Source organism: Phocoena phocoena, chromosome 11, assembly GCF_963924675.1.
Source record: "Phocoena phocoena chromosome 11, mPhoPho1.1, whole genome shotgun sequence".
Classification (NCBI taxonomy): domain Eukaryota; kingdom Metazoa; phylum Chordata; class Mammalia; order Artiodactyla; family Phocoenidae; genus Phocoena; species Phocoena phocoena.
Genome location: NC_089229.1, coordinates 58,137,106 through 58,158,059, shown reverse-complemented (window position 1 = coordinate 58,158,059; position 20,954 = coordinate 58,137,106). Strand labels below are relative to the sequence as shown.

The window sequence follows — 20,954 nt, the reverse complement described above, 5'->3', positions numbered from 1 at the left end:
ATCCCAGTTTCTGCCAAGACAGGGATCCTCACTTCTTCCCTCCAGGGACACACTTAATGAATCAGCTCATTGGCCACCTGCGACCTGAGCCCCATCCCCGACTGCCCCATCCCCACCCCAGTCTCTCCAAACCCCGCCAGAGCTCAGCCGGTCAAGGAGCCCAGAGACAATTTCCCTTCTTTTTCATTCTTATTATCTGCATTAGCTGGCTCCAAGGAGCCTGAGGAGAGGAAAGGGAGGGGGGCAGAGGGTCTAAGTATAAGCCAGTGAAAAGATGGGGGAACAGGGACCCACCCACATGACCATACGTTCGCAAAGCCTCTTGTTTTATTAGTGGGCAAAGAGGCTGAGGGCGGGAGGAAGCTAAGTTTGGAGAGAGGACTGGAAAGGATTGGGAGAAGCAAGGTCCTCTTCAAGGGTTCTGCACTCTCTGAGCCCCACCTCCCATCAGAGGGCTCAGGCACGGGAGCCTCCCACGAAGGTGGGTGGGTGGGAGTAGGGCTGGTGCTGGTCCAGGAAGAAGAAACTGCTGCACCTCCTCACTGCACAGTCACCTCCAGGCAACGACTCCCCTTCTTCTTGCAGCTCAGCTTGCCATTCCCACCACCCCCACGGCCCTGGATGACCTTGACAGCCAAGCTGCTCTCCTTGAACCTCACTGAGAACCTGGAGGGGGAACAGACAGAAAGACAAAGCTAGTGCTCTCATCCCCTCACCCCCTACTCCTGTCTTTTCACGGTGGCTTCCCCTCCCCTTCTTGAGGCAAGTACATCCCCCCACCAGCCCCCTATGTCAGAAGACTCAAGGCCGCAGAGAACTTGGGTGGCCCTGACCTGACATAGTACGCTTCACTTTCTGACAGGACAAATTTCCCCGGTCACAATGACCGCCAGCTTGGTCATCTGCCCCAAGCCATCCCTCACCCCCAGCTCATGGCCTTACTCCTCAGTCACGGTGACTGGAAGCTGCCTCTGCGTGGCATCCAGCACAGTCCGGTACATTTTGGTCAGCAGTTCAATCACATGCTCACTGACCAGCAGGAAGTCCCCCTTGGAGCCCACTGATGATATCTTAGGAAGGAGAGAAACAGCAGGGAAGGGATTCATTTTTTTCTCCTCAGGAGCAGCCTGGGAGATATCAAAGGCCCAGAGTGAGAGGTCTGCTCTCCATGGCCTCCAGCTCGCCCCAGCCCTGTGATGCCCACCACCTTCTCCAGTCTGGGGCCCTGCCCCCACCCTGCTCTGATACCTCACTCAGATGCAAGCTAAAAAGCCCATCCTTGAAGCTGGTGACTGACACCCCGGCCACACTGTTTAGTGTGATGACAATCTTGGCCTGGGAATTCTTGGTGTCTGAGATAATCACATGCCCCTTGGTCAGAAGGAGAATTCGAGAGGAAGTCTAGGGACAGAACAGGAAAGGGTGAGGAAGGGTTGTGATGCATCCCCACCCTTCCAGCTACCAGCCGAGGCTCTGGACCAGGCTGGGGGAGGAGTTCAGGATATGGGCCTTCACCTTGCCATTGCCACGGTTGACCTTCATCACAGTCTCAGCCATCAGAACAGGCCCTTCCTCCCTGCCCTTCAGCTTCTGTAGCTTGGGGTTTCCTTGCAGCCCAATGTAGTCACCGTGGAATGGAATAGGGACACTGAGGACACACGGGAGGTACGCAGTGGAGATAAGGTCCTTACCTCCGACCTCCAAGGTCCTTGTACCTCCCCCCCCGAGTTTCCATCTTGGTCCTCCCGTGCTCCATCCCCCATCCTCCGCCGTACCCTGTGTGTCAGCGGTTCTCAGAGCATGGTCCAGGACCGACATCAGCATCCCCTAGGACCTTGTTAGAAAGGCAAATTCTTTGGCCCCACCCCAGACCTCCTAAAACAGAAACTCTGAGGAGGGCATGCCGCAACCTGGCTGTTATCCAGTCTGCCAGGTGACTCTGAGGCGCACTAAAGTTTGAGAACCACAGCTCTGTTCCACCTGGGGAATCTTCTCTTTGCTATTGATGAAACTGCACAGGGTCTGGGAGGCACTCACCTCTGGGGGTATGAAGCCTTCTTGCCCTTGAACAGTTCGCTGGCACAGAGCTTCTCCCTTAGGACCTCTACCTGCTTCGGGGACAGCTGATCCCGGAATTTCTTGCACTGTGACAGGGGGTGGGGAAGGAGGACACTTCAGAGAGGGCAGAGGCTGGAGGAGCACTGGGGAAGGGAAGGGGGACTGAGGGATGCTGGGGGAAGGGGATGGAAACAGTCAAATACAAGCCCCAGGAGGGCTGTGTGCCCACAGCACAGCACAAGGCCTACTCCCAGACAGGTGCTCAAAAGTATCTCTTGAGTAGAAGAACTCTGTGCTAAGTGAAATAAGCCAAAGGACAAATGTGGCGTGAGTTCACTTATATGAGGTACCTAGAATAGTTAAATTCATAGAGACAGAAAGTAGATCACACTTTCTGGGGGCTGAGGGACAGAGGAATGGGGAGTTATTGCTTAATGTGTACAGCGTTTCAGTCTGGGATGATGGAAAATAGTCTGGAGACGGATGGCGGTGATGGTTGCACAACAATGCGGATGTGCTTAACGCCACTGAACTGTTTACTTAGAAATAGTTGAGATGGTAAATTTTATGTATTACCACAATAAAAAAAAAATTTAAGTGGAAGAGGGAGGCAGAAGAGGAAAATCAGGAGGAGGAGAAAAGAAAAAAAAAAAGACAAATGAGAGAGGAGTTGCCCGAGCACCAGGAGAGGCTGCCCAGGCCCCGCTCACCTTCCACTGGTAGAAGAGCTTCTGAAGCTCGTGGTTAGCTGTGTTGAAGTACTTGTAAGGGGCAGCTGGCCACCTTTTGTCCAAGACGTTGGTAGGCAAATCGTTCTTCAGCCCCAGGAGGAATTTCCGTGCCTGGGTTGGGAGCAGGGGCGTTGGGAATGGGATGACGAGAAGACCTCCTGACAGGCAAACTGGCACCCAGATCCCACCACTTTGAGGGAGAAGGCCACCCACAGGGAGAAGCAACAAGTGGAGCTGAGGAGATGGAAGGGAGTCCCCTCCTGGTCTCTTACAGTGTGAATGCAGACTTGAGGTTGGGCAGTAAGCGTGATCAGGAGATGGAGGGGAGAGAAGGAGTAGTTCCAAGCGGATACCTTCTACACAGGGTGGTGAGGTAGGAGGAGCAATATGAAAACTGGCCTTAATATTTTGCTTCTGTGGCTTCCTATTCTCGAGGCTTATAACTGCCTACAGATGGCTGCCCCACTGTCTGTGTTAGCTATTGGACAGGTGCCAAATCTTCCCTCCTCTCTGCTCAGTCAAGGCCAACACCTCAACCTGGCATTCAAAGGCCTCTACTTAGAGCCCAACCTCATGTCACAGGGTCCCCTGCATTATCTAATCCTGGCACACCAACCAGACTGGACTCCCTGACTTGCCCCGGCCCAGTCCACTCATTATCCCTCTGTGCCTTAGCTCACGCTGCTCTCAGCTCAACTCTGCCGACCCAGATTCTACCTATCCTCTGAGATGCAGCTCAAAGCCCTCCCAGATTCCCCGGGCCAGTGGTGTCTCTCCTTTCTTTGAAGCCCCATAGCACTTTGTCTATACATTTGTTTTTGTACTACTGTTATTTGCATGGAAATCTCCCTCTTCTACAGGGTGAGTCTTTGGGAGTCAGGATGCTAGGTCCTGAGTTTTTTCACCATTCAACATAATTGAGCATCTGTTCTGTGCCTGGCACTGTTCTAGGTATGGGGACACAGCAGTGAACAGAGTAAACAAAGTCTCTTCTCACTGAGTTTACATTCTACTGTGGGTGGAGAAGGAGACAGCCCACAAGCAAATAAACATAGACTGTAGCTTCCAATAATTATATACACTATGATGCAAAAAAAAAAAAAGCAGAACAGAGACAGGAATGAGTGGTAGCATATTCCAGACAAGAAGGAAAGCCAGTGTGACTGGGCTAAATTGAGCAAGAGAAGAAAAGATCAGAGAGTAGGTTAGCCAAGGAGAGATCATGAAGGGCCTTACTGTAGGCTGTGGTAAGGACATTTGGCTTTATGTGGGGTGAAATGGAACACCTTTAGAGGGTCTTAGAGGAAGAGTGACATAAACTGACTTAAGGTTTTACTTTTTACTTTTTAAAATGTAATACAACTTATTTTCTTATTTTGAAATTTTTTAAATTTGAGTGAAAGCTGAAACAACATTGCAATGAACATCTGAATAACATATACTTCTCACCTAAATTCACCAGCTGATAATGTTAACATCTTACCCTATCTTTGTGCTCTTTCTAACACACGCACACATAAATACAAATGCATGTAAGTATATAAATACACGCATATGTACAAATCTTGGCTACTATAGCATCCTAAAGTAGGTTACAGTTATCATGACATTTTCCTCTAAAGCTTAAGCACGCATTGCCCGAGAACCAGAATATTTTCCTACACAACCATGATTCTATCACCATACCTAAGAAAATTAACATTAATTGGACACACTCACCCAACAGTAATGTATATGCAAATCTCTTCTAATGTCCTTTATAAACTTTAAAAATATACTCTTTGACTTTGTTTTTATTTTTCCTGATCCAGGATCCAATCAAGTTTCACCCGTGGCATCTGACTGTTTAGTCTCCCCCAATCTAGAACAAGGACTCTTAAGTCTTTATATCTCAGGGAGCACCTAGCACCCTGTTTATTTATGGGATAGAATTACTGAAGGTATAGAAAATGACTTGACCTTGAACACTTCCAAATTTTCGGAATTTTTGTGAAAACTTTTTACTGAGATATTAGGTTAAAAAACTAAAATAGAAAAAGGCAGAACACACAGTACATTGCTGTAACTCTCCAGGAACAATCCAAGCTCTTTGTACCTTCCACTACAAAGATCTAGTGGGCTTGGTCTAATCACCCTGGAGTCCCCAGTCCTTGGCCTGGTTTGATTTAATTCAATAAACATTCCTTAGCATGTCCCATAATCCCATAATCCACCATGTTCCAACTGATGTGGAGATTCTTTTTTGTTTGTTTTTTTAGATCTAGAAAGTTCTGCTTTTCCCTATGCAGCCCTCCTGCCCACAGGTCTACCCAGAGCCACGGATACCTGGGTTGTCCAGGCCTCTGTGAGTGTGTTGGGAGTGGTGAGGCAGGAAGGGGAGGGGAACAGTCATAGGTGGTGGTTAAAACTAGAGTCAAATAGCTTGTATCTCAGCTCTACCACATACCAGCTATGGAACTCCTACAAGTTATTCAACTTCTCTGGGCCTTAGTTTTTACCAATAAAATGAGGGAAAGAGTATATTTTATTTTTAAAAAGCATATACTTTGAATAACAATTTTCTGAGCATGTTTAACTAACCTAGGTAAGAAAACCATGGTGTTTAATTGTAAATAGATTGATATAAGATTGGACCAATACTTGATGTGTACAATTTTAGTATATAGGGTTTTGTGCTTTTAAAAAGAAAAGGTCAGGACTTCCCTGGTGGTGCAGTGGTTAAGAATCCACCTGCCAATGCAGGCGACATGGGTTCGATCCCTGGTCCAGGAAGATCCCACATGCCGCGGAGCAACTAAGCCCGTGCACCACAACTACTGAGCCCGCTTGCCACAGTTATTGAATCCCACAAGCGTGGAGCCCCGTGCTCTGCAACAAGAGAAGCCACCACAATGAGAAGACAGTGCACCGCAATGAAGAGTAGCCCCTGCTCGCCACAACTAGAGAAAAGCCCATGTGCAGCGATGAAGACCCAAAGCAGCCAAAAAAAAAGTTCAATTAATTAATTAATTATAAAATAAAATGAGGGCAATATAAGGGCCTACCTCAGAGGGTTGTTGAAAGCATTAGAGTTAACGCATGTAAAGGGCTTAGCACATAGTAAGTGAGTTATAGGCAAGGCAATGGCAAAATATGGACTAGTCGGAAACACTGCGGCAATCAATGCCCTGTGGTCCCCTATACGCAGACTTCCACAGTGGGCTTGATTTATTGAAATACTGGTTTAAAGGCAACAGCTCCTGTGGTGACATTCAGCAGATGCCTGATGATATACAGGTGAAAGAGAAGGTAGACTAGAGGTCATTCAGGAGATAAGAGCAAAATCAGATTACAGGTCTCAGGTGTGCAGCAAGGGAGCACGTACTCTGGTAAGGCAGACACCCTGGAGCCTGCCTGAGGAGAGCCCTGGCAATGGAAGAGGCCTAGAACAATGGAGCTTCCCCGGGGAGGGGGAGGAGGACACAGTGAAGACTCAGGGAGGTGGGAAGAGGCCCAGAGCCCCCATTCCTCAACTTAGCCAAGGGAACAGAGAGGAGCTCCAATGCATCTCGTGTCTTTACGAGCAAAGTCAGTAAGAGTCCTGACAACCATCAAAAATCAAATCAGCCGAGGTCAGTTCTAATTCACTCCAGCCCTCTGTCCAAGATCTCCCGCTCTTCTCTCTGGTCTTTCCCAAGGTTTCAATGGAGTGCTGCTCTCCCCCATCTGGTTTCCCTCCAACACTTCTCAGAAGCACTGTTGCTATCGGATGTATGTCTCTGGAAATCACCCCTCTCTGTCCCTGTTTTCCTCTCACTGGAAACTGTCCATAGTTTGAACGTCCAGACCTGCTCTTGGCTTCTTCCTGCCCACCCTGACCCAAGTCCTCCAGAATTAAGGTCCTTCCTGAGATTCAGTTTCAGCCTGGCCTGCTACAGTGTCAGAAGAGATAGAAGGAAGATATGATTCCTCCACCTTCACCCCCAGCCCTAAAATGAATCTCAGAAGGTTGGGTTACTTAACTCTATGTGTGTCCTCTCTCTGCTCTTCAATGAAGCGCAGCCTCTTCAACTGTTGTTAACCACCTAGTCCCAGTCTCTTCTCCAGCCTACTCACCATGGACTAGTTGGTGGATGTGCTGGGACCCCTTCCTGCCACAAGGTTGCCTGCAGTGTCTATTCATGCCAAAATGTGCTCTGATTCTGCCCCTAGGCCCCTAGGCGCTGGGGCCCTCCCCGTGCAGGCTGCTGCCCCATCCCCTCTGCCCCCAGGGTTTAAGTACATCAGATAGAGGAGGCTCTTGGGGAAAAGCTTTGAGTCACCTCCTCTCAAACCCCACATACTTCCTCTTCCCAACCTGTCCCTCCCTCCTCAATGCCCTGTTTCCACCGTCAATCCCCACCACTTACTATGCTTTTGTAGATGAAATTTGACAAGGTGAGAGCAGCCCCTGACCGGAAGTACTTCCGATAATTCTTGCGAGCCTGGCAGGGACATACAAGAAAAGGGCCAAAGTAAAGATAGGGAGTTATACCTGGAAGATAGAAGACAGGCCTAGAAGAGGTTCTACTATTTTTCAACCACACAAAGAACAGAGTAAGGAAAAGAGCTGAGACTATAGCTGGAGGGAGAGAGTAAAGTCAGACAAGCTGGCAGTCAGGAGGACACTCAAAGCAGAAGGCAGAGCTCTGCTGCTAAGTCAGAAACACACCCAAGCATATACTCAGATCTCCCCAAGATGCATCCATACTCCCAGACACACACAGAGCAAACCCAGAAACACACCAAGACACAGACATACCATCACACACAGATGTGTCCTGGGTGAGGGCAGGACCTTCTCTCTGCTACTCTTCCCCACCAGCAGCAGCTGGCATGACCCAGAGGAGCCACATGAGGGGAGGAAACCACTCTCCCTTCCCCATTACCTTCCAACCTCTCACAAAAGCCTGGATCAACAATGCTGATGCCTTCATCTTCGCATAGCGTTTCTTTTGCTGTAGAAAACAGTGGGCCTGTTAGAAAAACTCCACCTCCTGAACCACCTCTCCGCTTCCCCCTCTCCTATTAGAGTAAGGGGGATAGGACTTTGGGGATAACAGATACCATGTTGCCCCGAAACCAAGAGGAAATGAGGATCTGACTCTTGCGCATCAGTTGGTAGTGGATGCGGCAGCGCCAGCCTCGGTACATCTTCTGTATGAGTGTGGCCAGCTGATGGATTCGTAGGCGCCTCTTATCTTCCAGGTAGAAAAGCTGTGGAGAGGTGGAAGGGGGGCAGAGAGGGGCTCACTTAGGGGAACCCCACGGCGCCAAAGGCTTCCTAGCCAGTGTTTTATTCAATCGTTCCTTAGTCCTCTTATTCATTTATGCATTCATTCATTTAATAAGCAGCTACTGAGCTCTGACTCTTTAGCAGGCATTGTGCTAAGACTTGGAAACTCAGACACACTGACTCTCAAGGAGTCCTGCTTCAGGCAGAGGCATTCAGACCAGCAATGCAAGCACACCTAATTCCAGGGCTCAAGGCAGGCAGGGCAGGAACCCAAGAACTCAGTTCCCAGGGATAAAGTCCCTGCAGAGAGGAGACTTCCTCATCCACTATCCATTCCAGGTTCTAGAAGCTCCCGTCGCCCAGCCTCTCACTCACGTGGGTTCTCCAACTCTTCCACCTTCCAGCCCCACCAAACACAAGTGCACCCTCCAACTCACAGTCTTGGGGCTTCTGATGAAGATCTTTGTCTTCCCAAAGGCCATCTCCTCTGAGGACACACTCAGCTCCCCCAGGACCTTCTCGACCCCCTCCCTACAGGAGCAGGTGGGGAAAGCTGCCAAAGGGCATCCCAGGGGAGGGTCCTCTCCCGCCTGTCCTCTACCCCCTTTCACCTCAGGAGAAGAGTTCAGTGTTCAAACAGACTTCAGAGCCTCTGAGAAGTGATCATTCAATTCATTTCCCCGAGAATCCCTTCACGAGCTTCAGCGATACACATGGCACCACCTGGTCTCTTCCCCCACAGAGGTTCCCTGCACTGCCCTTCCCTTCTCCCCAGTCTCCCACTGCGTCTTACCGGTCTCCACCGTCCCAGTGAGGCCAAGTGCTCCGGCTCAGCAATCGGTACCTTTCCAGGAAGGACCCGTAGGCCTGGCGGTAGGCATAGCCTGCTCGTCGCACCCGCACATTCTCCAGCAGCCCCAGGTACCGAGACTGGACGGCCACCAGCTCCGAGGAGAACTCACCTCGCTTCTGATGCTCATTGGGCTTTATACACCTGGTGGGAGGTAAGGCAAGGCCCGGGCTACAGGAGCTTCACCCTTGCCAGTGTCACCCATCCTGGTCTCTACACCTCTATTCTGTACACATGCCCGTTAGCTGAAAATTTTCAGAGGAAGCAGACACACTGGCCTTCCCAGTTTCACTCACTATAGCATGGTCCCTACTTGACCATGACGCTCTGCCCCTTAAAGGACTCTCAGCTCCTCAGCTGGCTCTGTTTTTCATGAGGCAAAGGGAGCTGGTATCCTATTCCAGAGACAGCCACCCCCCCACCCCTGCACGGACATGTTCTACCATGCATGGACCCTGCAAGTGTCATCACAAATGCAGCATGTTCCCCTATGTGCCCAGCATGTCACCTGATGTAGTTGGGTTTCTTGGAATACAGGTTCTTCATGAGAATGGCCACAGAACCCTTGAACTGGACCCCAGCAGTTGGGGGGCGTTTGAGAGACGCCTGCTTTGGATCACCCTCAGGAAACAAGGACCGAAGGAGGGGGTGCTGGGCCTTCCACATGGCCTGGGACAAGTCCCGGAAGAGTAGGTCGTTATTCTTGTCGATGAAGCTGTTCACGTTGTAGGTCACCTGTACAGGAACAGCACTTGGTCTGGAGAGCCCACCACATTGTCTGTCGTGTGTGTGGCCCTCCCAGTCTCACTGCGAAGTGTTCCTGGTTCTCACCTCCCCCCATTGCCTCCCCCATTGCCTTCAGCCTGTGCCCAGGCCCTAGTCTTCACCCTCCAGCCCCGTGACATCACCTTGCCCGCATAGTGGCAGATGCGGAAGCAGCTGAGGCCCATGCTGTGGTCATACTGGTGCTGGGCGTTCTGGGTGACTTTGCTCTCATAGTGGCCATGCTTGGAGAAGACCTGGTTCAGCTTTGCTAGGAAGGTGGAGTCACTGACCACCCCAGGCCGCAGGCACTCCTCGTCCAGCATGGCCAGGATGCCTCGTTGATTCTGGCCAGGGGAACACGATCAGCCCAACCTAGACCTGGTCCTTCAAGACGTCCACATCCTCACTGCCGCCCCTCTGCCCCCTCATCCTTTGCCCTCTTTACCATCCTTATCAAGTGGGGTCAGGGAGGAGGGGAGAGAGAGACAGGGGAAGGGTGTTCAGGCAGTCTGGAGGGGGAGGTCCCAGAGATGAGAGAAGGATAACTTACATGCTCAATGAGGTTACAGATAATGCCATTATCAAAGTAGTCCACCTTCACCCACGGTATGCCCTGGCAACGGGAGATGACAAATTACATGGAGCAGGTCCAAGACAAGTCTCCAACGGTCTCACCAGAACCAGGCCCCCTTTCACCCACCCCACAAAGGACCATCAGAAAGCCCTATAGTTCAGAGGGGTCCTTGGTGTGGTTTCTATCACGTCCTCATCCCTCCAAGGTTGATGGAGAATTTGTGGAGTGGGTGGACAGACGTGTGGGAGGACCCAGAGCAGTTGTGAGAGAGGGTGAGACAGTGCAGAAAGCCATGTAGGTGCTGTAGGTTGGAGAAGGAAGTGGAATATGTTGGGTGAAGACTGGAATAGGGATTACTCCACTGTGGGAGTGGGGAAGGGTCCTTGAGTATGTAGAAGAGCAAATGGCCATACTGTTCTGGCAACAAGCTATGGAACCAAAGCACATAGGTGAGTTTATCATAAAACAACAAAGCTAATTTGATACATCTTCAAAGACCTTCATCAGTGATTCCCAAACTCAAGTGTGCATCACAGTCACCTGGAGGGCTTGTTAAAATACAGATGGCTGGGCCCCACCCCCAGGTTCTGATTCAGCAGGTCTGGGACAGGGCCTGGGAATCTGTCTTTCCTACATGTTCCCAGGGGATACTGCTGCTGCTGGTCCAGGACCACACTTTCAGAACAACTGATCTACATGATACTTTGGGGCTGTATAATTTGTTTTTTAAAAAAGCAAGAATGGTATAGAAGCAGAAGACCCATAAGACCATGCATCTCTAATTTAGAGCCTTGCTGGGTAACAGGCCTACAGACAGGAGAGCTCTGGACCAGCCAAGGGCCAGACCTCCCAGGCTCAGGCCATTCCCAGGTGTGGTTGGGGAACACGAGCCTTTCTCTTCCTCCTCCCTCACAGGTCTTTAGGGAATGCAGAGTGGAATTAAGTAAAGTTGCCCGCCCACTTCATCCCCCAAATACCTCCCCAACTGACCAAATGAACGCTCCCCCAGGACCTTCTAGAATGCTTTCCCATTCTATGCAGCTATAGAAAAGCACCTTTATGTGCTGACGCACAAAGGTCTCTTGTTAACTGGTGGAAGTAAGATGCAGAACAGAGTGTATTCACTGCCACTTGAATAAATTTTGAGGGAACATATATTTACAGATTTTTTTTGATTACACATAAAAGACCTCTGGAAATAGGCCGACTTCAGTTGCCTCCAGATGCGGGGGGAGAACTAGGAAGCTGGGATGGGGTGGGAGGGAGACCTTTCTTTATACACCTTTTTAAGCTTTTTGAATCTTGAAGCATGGGAATGTATATCTATTTGCTGATTTAAAATTTTAAAATAAAAACATACAAAACTAAAAAAACTTTTAGTTGTGACCACATTGCCTGAAATTCTGCCACAGCAGGTTCCTGAGGCTCACAGGGAACATCCCTAGGAGGGTTTTGATGAGTGAGACTCAGCCATTCACACTTTGGAGTGAATTAGCTCAGAGAGCTTTTCTAACACTTGGCCATAGGATACTGCGGGCGGGGGGGTGTGGGGGGGGTGGGGTGTGTGGTGGTGGCGGGTGGGTGGGCGGGGGGGGTGCGGTTTTCGCTGACCAGGGGAAGGAGTGTGGAAACTTTGAGCCACGGGGCACTTCTGGTGAGGAAGTCTGGGTGCTACAAGAGGGGACGGCAACATCAGTCCAGCCCAGAGGAGACAAAAGATTCTGAGACGTCAGAGAAGGGCACTGAAAGGGATGTGGTAGGGTGCCAAGCCCAGGAGAAATGCCCTTTCTAGATTCGGCTCATAGCCTGCCCTGGGCCAAGCACAACTGTCACTTCACTCTTGTCAGGCCTCTCCCCCACCCCTACCCACCCCAACACCCTTCCATCAATCTGTTCCCTTCCTCTCCTGGCCTGGAGGGCAGGATGGGGAACTGGGGGTGGAAAGCAGAGAATTAGGGCTTCTTGGTAATGCTGGAATATTCAGCTGTGCAAGGGAAACTTTCTGTCCTTAGTGTTCTCATCTGGGGACAACTGAGAGGAAGCTGTGATGAAGGAGAAAGATCTGGCATACGCCTAGAAGTCATCTGAGAGAGGGGAAGCAGGAAGTCCTCGTTTACCTCTCTCTTATATTCCTCTTGCTCCTCTTTCAGCGTTATCTCTATGAACACCTGCTGTAGCTTCTCATTGCAGTAGTTGATCACAAATTGCTCAAAGCTATTATCCTGTGGTGGGTACACAGGTTAGAGAGTGAGACCAAGACACTTCCTCTGTCTCAGCCCTACCTCCCCTCTCTCACACCCCCCTCGGAGCCTGCCGCTCCTAACCCTCAGGAAGCGGGGTGCTGAGGTTGCTGAGGCTCTCTCACCTCTAATATTTCAAAGCCATAGATATCCAGGACCCCCATGACCTTCCTTTTCTCCCCCGTGCCCACCTGAAGAGGAGGAAAAGATAAATCTGAGGACCGGCCCTCTACACACCAGGCCAGGCCCCTCTGGGATGGATGTGAGTAAAGCAGGGAGCGAACAGAACTTGGGTGAGCTTGACCAAGCTGGAAAGGAATTGGTGTAATTTTACTCTCCCTCTTCCTCTATATGCTGAAGGACAAGCAAAGAGGGAGGAAAGGAGGAAAAGGAAGATGTAATAGATTCCAGGAAAATGCTCCCATGGTACAAAGTAGAAAGACGTTAAAATCTTCTCAGGAAAATATCCATCCCTTATATTTGTAGAGCGTTTTACAAAAAATCCTATGATCTTATTTCATTAATCCATCTATCCCTATAAGGTGTGATTATTCCCATTCTATAGATGAAAAAAAATCAAACTTCAAAAGAGCTAAGCATTTACCCAAATCTAGATTCAAATCCTATATTACCCTGCTGCCTTCTGGTAACAGATTCTAAATGGATGGCACTTTCACATACGAATTTTTAAATAATAGCTCTATTTTGACCTAATTTGCATACCATAAAATTTACCCTTTAAAAGTATACAATTCAGTGGGACTTTTTTTCAGTATATTCAAAAGGTATACAACCACCAGCACTAAGTTCCAGAGCATTTTCATCATCCCCAGGTGAAATCTTATACATGTAACCCATTAGCAGTCACTCCCTATTCCCCTGCCAACTGCTGACCTACTTCCCACCCCGATGGATTGCTTACTCTGGACATTTCACGTAAATGGAATCATACAAAATGTGACCTTTTGTGTCTGGTTTCTTTCATTCAACATCTTTCCGAGGTTCATCCACGTTGAGCATGTATGAGCACTTCGTGCCTTTTAATGGCCAAATAATATCCCACTGTATGGATATACCACATTTTGTTTATCCATTCATTAGTTGATGGACACTGGGGTTGTTTCCACTTCTTGGCTACTATGAATAATGCCTCTATGAACATTTATGCACAGGTTTTTATGTGGACATCTGTTTTCAGTTCTTTTGGATATATACTTAGGAGTAGAATTGCTGGGTGTAACCACGTACACAATTTCATCTGAACCTCACTAAATCCTGTGAAATGAGTAGGCATTAGTGTGTCTCATTTCCCAAATCGGGAAACTGAGGTTCAGAATCTCTGTGAAACTGAAAGACCACACAGTTGGTAAGTAGGGAACCCAAATAGATGAACTCAAAAAGACAGAGATGTTTCCAAAACACTACATTATCGTGAATAAATAAATACACCCTATCCTCCTTACTCTGTTCATCTCAGAACCCAAGGCATGGGGCGGACAGAGGAGACTGCTGAGGGAGGAGGGCAGTCTCTCACCTGGATACTCGCATTGATCCGATTCACCAGCCAGGTGAAAAGGCGGCTGTAGACGTTCTTAGCCAGAGCATCCCGAGCGTACTGAGCCTGCAGGGCAGTGCCAACTGGTTAGTGTGGCAGCCACAGAACAGACTCAAAACTCAGCCTCCTCCCACAGGGCCCCTCACCTGGACGACATTCAGTGCAGTGACCACTTTTTCTTTGGCCGTTTCCATGGTCCTTGAGCACAAAGCTCTCTCTAGTTCCACTGAATTCAAAGCCACCATTTCCCCAATCTCTTGAATACCTGGAGAGATGAGGAAATACAACATGGCCTGAGAGAGGGCTTGCTCCCAGGGGAGGGAGGGAGGGCTGAAAAGTGGAACTGCTGAGAGCCTGCTGTTCCTGGGTCTTACTGGGAAAGTCCTTACAGCCAATCCAGAACATGGCTCTGGAGGAATCTCTGGGGAGGAGGAGGAAAGGGAGATCTTGACACTTTGCATGCATTATCTCCTTTAATATGAGAATCTCCTGAAATGAGTGTAATTGTCCCCATTTCTGCAAAGAATCCACTGAGACTCAGAGAGGTCTCAGAACCTAGGTCTACCAAACATCAAAACCTCATTCCAATATGCCTCACAGGGAGTTCTGAATGAGTATGTTTGGGGAAGAACTCCTAAGCAGGCAGAGGGGGACTGAATCAGAGTGAGGTCTATTATGCTAGAGATGGTGGAAGAACAGAAATTGTAGCAGGAGATTCAGGGAGCTGGTTGGGTGCAGACCTCTCCCATCACGGATGCCACTTGCTGGTACCCCATTGGCCTGGAACTCGTCTGCCAGTTCCACATTCCCCAGCTTCAACACCAGGGCCACCACCTCTAGCACCTGCCGAATCTCCTCCTTGGAGAACCCAATCACAGTCATCGCACTCTTGGAGAGAAAGGAGAAGTCCAAAGTTGAACTGCGGTGCCAGTCTAACACCTCCCTTCTCAAAGCCAGAGCCTGGGCTCAGGGCATGGCCTAATGGCCCATCCCAGGTACTCACCTGGAGGGCCTTGAAGTTGGCAGTGTCGTCCATGCCATCCACCCTGGATGCCCCTGGGTTCAGGTAGGCATAGCCATTTGTGTCCCGCTCAAGCTTCAGGGCCTCTGGGAGGGCCAGCATGAGGGAAGAGGGTCAGAACACATGCTTTCTGGAGTCCTCCAGCCTTGACCCTCACGGCCCTTGTCCTAGGTTGGTTCATTCATTTATTCAGAGGAGCCATTTTTTGTTTTAGGTTCTTCCCCTGCCTCTTTTGTTTTGGGATCACTAATTCCTGTGATGATAGACTACATGTTTAAGTGGTATTTAGGGTTTGGGTGTTCATAATTGTTGAGGTTTTCCCCAACTTTTATGAAAGAAAAGCCTCATTCTACTCTTTTCCCCACCCTCAGGGTTCCAAACAATAAAAACAAACAAGAAACCTCTCTGTCCTGCTCAGTTCTCAATGGTTCTCGGAGGATGAAGGTGAGGAAAGAAGGGTGAGCACACATCTGCCACCCACCCCCAGCCTCAAGGCCTCACCCTAGGCCCATGTTGGCGCACCCATCATTTGTTCACAAAGCACCAACCAAGTGACAGATACTATGTTCCCCAACCCTGACTCCCTTCGGGAAGGTTTTCTCTGCACGTAGCTGAGCCAAATGGCCCTCTTGTGTTCCCCCATTGTGCATCTCTACCCCAGACCACATCACATGGGCTGGGCTTTGGGTTTTTTTCTGTCCCTCCTACCAATGAACAACTTGTGTGTTGGGACTGTGTTTTTCATCTTCGTATTCTGTGTGCCTGGCTGGCATGCAGGAACTTTTTTCTTTTTAATAAATGAATCAAGGGAATGATCAAAGCCGTTCACCTAAGATGGGAAGGAATAGGTTAATCATGGAGCTTGAAGGGTATCAGTTATCTGTTATTCAAATGATCTGAGAATCAGGGAGTGACCCTCAAACTAGAGTTTAATGGCAGTTTCCCCTGAGACACAAATTTTGAAATAAGAGCCTGCTAAAGAGGGGTGTCTGGAAGGAGAATGAGTCAGAAAGGCCCTGGGATGATGACACCAGGGAGGGAGGCCCCACCCAGACTCAACTTAAATCAGTGAGTGAGAATCAGCCGGAGCACAACTCTAGTACCTATGATTCAGAAAAACGGAATACAATCAAGACAATTAAGCCAAGAGGGAGGATGAGACCTGTGGGGGCTCTTGAACCATAGAGATCTCCAGGAGGGGGAAAGGAGACAGGCACAAGTCCAGCATAGAATAACCAGAAACCAAAGGGACAGGTTCTTGGAGGCCAAGATACCCACAGCACCCACAGTTAGAGGGGGGATTGAGAGGGGAAACTCTGGCAGGGCTTTAAGTCCCATCAGACCCTGCAGTAATGCCCATCCCGAGCCACCTCAGGCCCATCCAGCATCCAGGCTGAGATGGTCTCTTCCCCAAGACAACGTAAGGTGCTCCATGCCTTCTGCCCCTCTACCCAGCTGCAGAGCCTATTGGCACTGATCACACTGTATTGCGATGTAGCTGTTCATGCATCTGCCATCCCTAGAAGACTATAAGTTCTTCGAGGACAAGGTCTCTTACTCACCTCTGTATCCCTAGAAGCTAGCACAATGTTCATATGAACACATAGTAGGTGTTCAAGAGATGTTTGATGAATGACTGAATGGAACCTCCACAGAACTATCTAAGAAGAGAAAATCAAGGACAAGGTCCTGGGCAAGGCAGATGTACACCCAGGACAACTTCAGCTAGAGCTCATTGAAAGTTCTTGAACACTTGTAACATCCTGCCTGCTTTCCTGCTGAGCTACGGATAAAGTCCCTTAAATTGAAGATAGGAGAGATGGTAGATGGAAATAAGTGTTCCATTTTTGAAGCCAGCTTGGGGAAAGAGGAATCCAGACAAGACAGAGAAATAAGAGCAGGGAAGAGGTAAGAAGGCTTATTCCTAGCAATAAAACCCCAGAAAAGGAAGAGAACACAGAGGTCAAGGGATTTGTTCCCAACAATGGGTGGATGAGATTCAGGGTGGGGACTGTGCTGAGATTCAAGGGAAGAGGGCTACAGGGATCCAGAGGGGCCCAGGGGTTCAGGGCATTGAATGGAGGCTAGGGATGTTCTGCCATGTGTCGGGGGCAGGCACATACTCAGCAGCTGTGGATCTGCTCCAGCCAGTAGCTGATAGAAGATGTGGAAGTTCCTTTCTCCTTCAAGGTGCTTCACCACGCGGGATTTCTCAAGCAGATCTGGCAGAGAATTTGAAAATCATGTTCTGAGGACCTGGGAGGTACTGCAGCTTCCCTCTAATTCTGCCCTCATCCCTAGTGTTCCTAGTGGTTGGGAAGCCTGGTAGTCTAACATTCCTCCTTCCTACAGCAGCAGATTAGCCAAAAGGAACACCGTAGGGGCAGGTGGGACAGGTGGTAAGCGCGATGGGGAGACACGTACAGTTTGTGATGACGCCACCAAGGGGGGATCCCTTGAAGTCAAACTCAACATCCATGTATTTTCCCTTCAGAGACCAGAGAGAGAGAGAGAGAGACTTGGCTTCCTCCTCTTCTCGCCACCCTGTCCAGGAGGGATCTGCGCCTTGTTCCTCCCTCTCAAGGCCCCACACCCTCTTGTCCCAGTCCGGGGAGATGTTCACTCACAAATCGAGAGGAGTTGTTGTTGCGAATGGTCTTGGCATTGCCAAAAGCTGCGGAGATGAGGGGAGGGGGAATACGATGGCTGAGGCAAGAAGAGGGACTCCAGAGCAGGGGAAGGGGGAAGGCCCTCCAGCCATGAGGCCGATCTCAGGTTTCTCAGGCTGAGCAGGAACAGCCATGTGGGGAACACTGGGGACGGTAGGGTGGGGTGGGGGTGGATCGGGCAGAGACTGGACTTCTCACCCTCCAGCACTGGATTTGACTGAAGCAGTTGTTCCTTCACAGAGTTCACCCGTTCCCCTTCCCCACAGACAGCCGCCACGTAAGTCATCACTAGCTTACTAGCCTCTGCAAGAGAAACCCTCGCGTGAATCCCCACCAATGCCCTTAACCTCCCTCATCCCAGCACCTCACACCACTCAGAGTCAGAAAAAGCCAGGGAGGAATTCCAGGGGGTGGGGGCAGAACTGGGCCTGGCTTGGAAAGAGACAAGGGGGTAGTTCCAGCAGTGACTCCATGGCTTCCCCGCCGGGCGCCTCACCTGTCTTGCCAGCTCCACTCTCACCCGTGATGAGGATACACTGGTCTTGGTCCTGGTCCCTCAGTGACTGGTACGCCTCATTTGCCAGTGCATAGCTTGTGGGGAGGAAGTGGGTGGTGACTAGTGTGGGACCAGTCCAGGACAACACCTTTCACTCGACCCCCAACCCCCAGACTCATTCGCCCTCCCCACTTGGACCAGACCAAGGCAAGTGACAGGCCTAGGAAGGGGCCTCCAGAGGGCCAAGGGAGGAAGGGGCAGCTGGAGAACCTCCTTCAGGAGGAAGGAAAGAGGAAATTAGGATGTATCATCATAGCGAGCCGGGGCCCTGTCACCTTTCCTCGGTCCCTCTACTCACACATGGGGCTTCAGCTCGTAGAAGGTATAGTCCCTGTATCTGGCAATGAACTCTGGGCCATAGATGGGCAGCTGTTGGTAGGGATTCACTGAGACCAACACGTTCCCAATGTAGGTCTGGAGCCAGGGAAGATGAAGGGAATGAGTGAGGGTGGGGGTTAGGGGGAGGCACATGAACTCTCTGGCCACATGGCCACAGGCAGGGGCACCCGTAAGCACTCACATAAATCTCCCTGTTCTCATAGCGCAGCTGGAGGTTCTTGATCAGAGACTCCTGCTCCAGGGGTTCCAGGAGCACAAGGTCCTCCACCCCAATGGACCCTTCCAGGAGAGTCATGTCCAGAGGAGCAACTGATCCTGGGATCAGTTTGTTGATGTCTGCTCAGCTTTAGAGGCCAGTAACTGTTTGAGGGGAGGAAGGCAGAAGGACCTAAGAGAGCTTTCCCCTCCCCCAGTCCTGGCCCTAGAGAGAGCCCCCAACCTGGGAAAGGCCTCTGGGCCAGCCCAAGCTAACAGTGGAGGCTGCAGAAACTCCTGGTGGGAGGCGAGGGAATCCTCTGCTCCCTGAATTAGGGTTGGTGGGGGTGGGACAGGACCACCAGGGTAAAGAAGGCACCCAGTAGGCAGCAGCTGGGGGAGCATCCTTGTGCTTGCAGGGGAGAGGGCTGGGGAGGAAAGGGTAAGCAAACTTCATGCCACAGCCAGGCACCAAAAGCTCCCTCCCTCCTGCACGGAGGCCAGGGTCCAGACTCCCTGACTCTTTGTCCCCCCTTCTCCTTCTCAACTCCCCGCCTCTCACAGCCCCCGTTTCAGTCACCCAGCACACCCCATACCCCTTTGAAAAATTGTGCCGGTGTCTTTCCTCCCGTCTCACTGCTACAGTGAGATTCATTTTTTAAATGGGGACTGGAAGAGGTGATGAGCTCAAGGACAGAGACGGAAGTTCCTCCGTAAAAGGCTAGAATACCCCAAAGAAAATGAAAATGAGGTTTGTTTCCCCAACAAGCAAGTAGCTGTCAGGACCTCTGGATGTGCCTACATGTCTGTCCTTATATTTTCATGTCCAGATTTTACACCCATGACCATAAGCTTCTGGCATGGACTTTGCCCCAGAGGGACACACCTAGCTTTTTAGTAGCTGGTGGGAATGGGCAGAGTCAGAGGGGCAGGGGACACCGTGCGGCTCGGCCTCCACGCAGTAGGCATATGGCAGGTGCTCCCTAGAGTGGAAGCCCAGCCCTCCTCAGTCTTTCCTGGGGGACTGAGTAGGCAGGGCGACCAGGTGCAGGACGGGACTATTACAATGGTCAATGCCACTCCCTAACAGGAATAAAAGAGCCACATCCTCCTGTGCCGCATTGCTGAAACTGACTGGGGGAAGGGAGGGAAGCAGGAAGGGAAGGTGGGGCAAGAAGGGGGCACGGGCTGCCTTCTCCCTTCACTCTGCCTTCCCCAAGCTTCGGGAAAAGGGAGCACCTGTCACTTCCTGTAAAGTCACAACGGAGGGAGCAATAAGAATAATGACTATCGCAACCTTTAGCAATCAGGTAGTATGTACTACGGGCTAGGCAGGCTCTAAACACTTTACATCCACTAATTCACTTGATGCTAACAATATCCCCATGAAGTAGATACTATTATCATCCCACATTTTCTAGATTAAAAAATAAAAGTTAAGATTTTAAATAACTTGGCAGGGAAGGGAGAGAAGCAGAAGCAGGGCTGGGAGAAGGCATCTTCTTTGGATTTAGATTTGAAAGGAATGGGAATAAGATTGGTTGGAGGTGGGGAAGAGGGAAAAAAAGCAGCCCCCACATGGGGCACCCAAAGATGTGAAAAGAGGAGTACAGGCAGGTTAAGGAAGGACTCACCCAATACTGGAACTAGGGTGTAACTTCAGTGTCTCTTGGAGACTGGTGGATGAAATCCCAATTCGACAGGAAGGGGGCATAGGAGTCCCAGGCCCCAAGGCTGGAGAGGTGCCCTCGTTAATGGGAGCTGTCCATGGTGTCACGGAAGACAGGAGATATTCGACCCTCTTCTTCCCAGTGTCCACGATTCTGACCTTCCTCTGTGCAGCCTCCTCCAGCCAGGGCTCCCTGTGCCAGTCAGGCCAGGCGAGCCCTGAGATGGCTGCTCAGCACAAAGTCCGAGGCTGTTCCTGCTGAGGGTGTGGCTCACTTAACCCTTCACAAGGCCTGCAGCCCCAGAGGGAGACACTCAGTCGCATGAGAAAGCCCCCTCTAGGTAGGAAGGGGTATCTGGCTGGCCTTAGCTAAGGGGTTCAAGCAGAGTTCTTGCTCCATTGCCCCCAAAATTTGGAAATGAGGGCAGAAGGAGCAGACTTTATAGCCAAGGGAAAGCTTTTTCCAAAACTCAGGAAT

At 50.3% G+C, this 20,954-nt stretch overlaps 1 protein-coding gene across 1 annotated transcript; it reads right to left on the bottom strand.

Moving 5' to 3' along the window:
- Positions 1 to 312: 312 nt before the first annotated feature.
- On the bottom strand, positions 313 to 20,661 carry MYO1A (myosin IA). The gene is made up of 28 exons (XM_065888399.1): positions 20,442 to 20,661; positions 18,794 to 18,972; positions 18,572 to 18,687; positions 18,214 to 18,308; positions 17,916 to 18,020; positions 17,676 to 17,722; positions 17,473 to 17,536; positions 17,172 to 17,270; positions 15,031 to 15,134; positions 14,768 to 14,915; positions 14,174 to 14,292; positions 14,007 to 14,093; positions 12,598 to 12,663; positions 12,350 to 12,454; positions 10,209 to 10,271; positions 9,802 to 10,002; positions 9,402 to 9,628; positions 8,837 to 9,037; positions 8,481 to 8,574; positions 7,875 to 8,024; positions 7,697 to 7,765; positions 7,178 to 7,252; positions 2,769 to 2,900; positions 2,038 to 2,144; positions 1,516 to 1,648; positions 1,249 to 1,401; positions 943 to 1,070; positions 313 to 666 (listed from the first exon to the last, which is right to left on the bottom strand). Exons 2-28 carry the CDS (start codon positions 18,905 to 18,907, stop codon positions 540 to 542), a joined length of 3,129 nt encoding a protein of 1,042 aa, XP_065744471.1. The 5' UTR covers positions 18,908 to 18,972; positions 20,442 to 20,661; the 3' UTR covers positions 313 to 539.
- Positions 20,662 to 20,954: the final 293 nt, after the last annotated feature.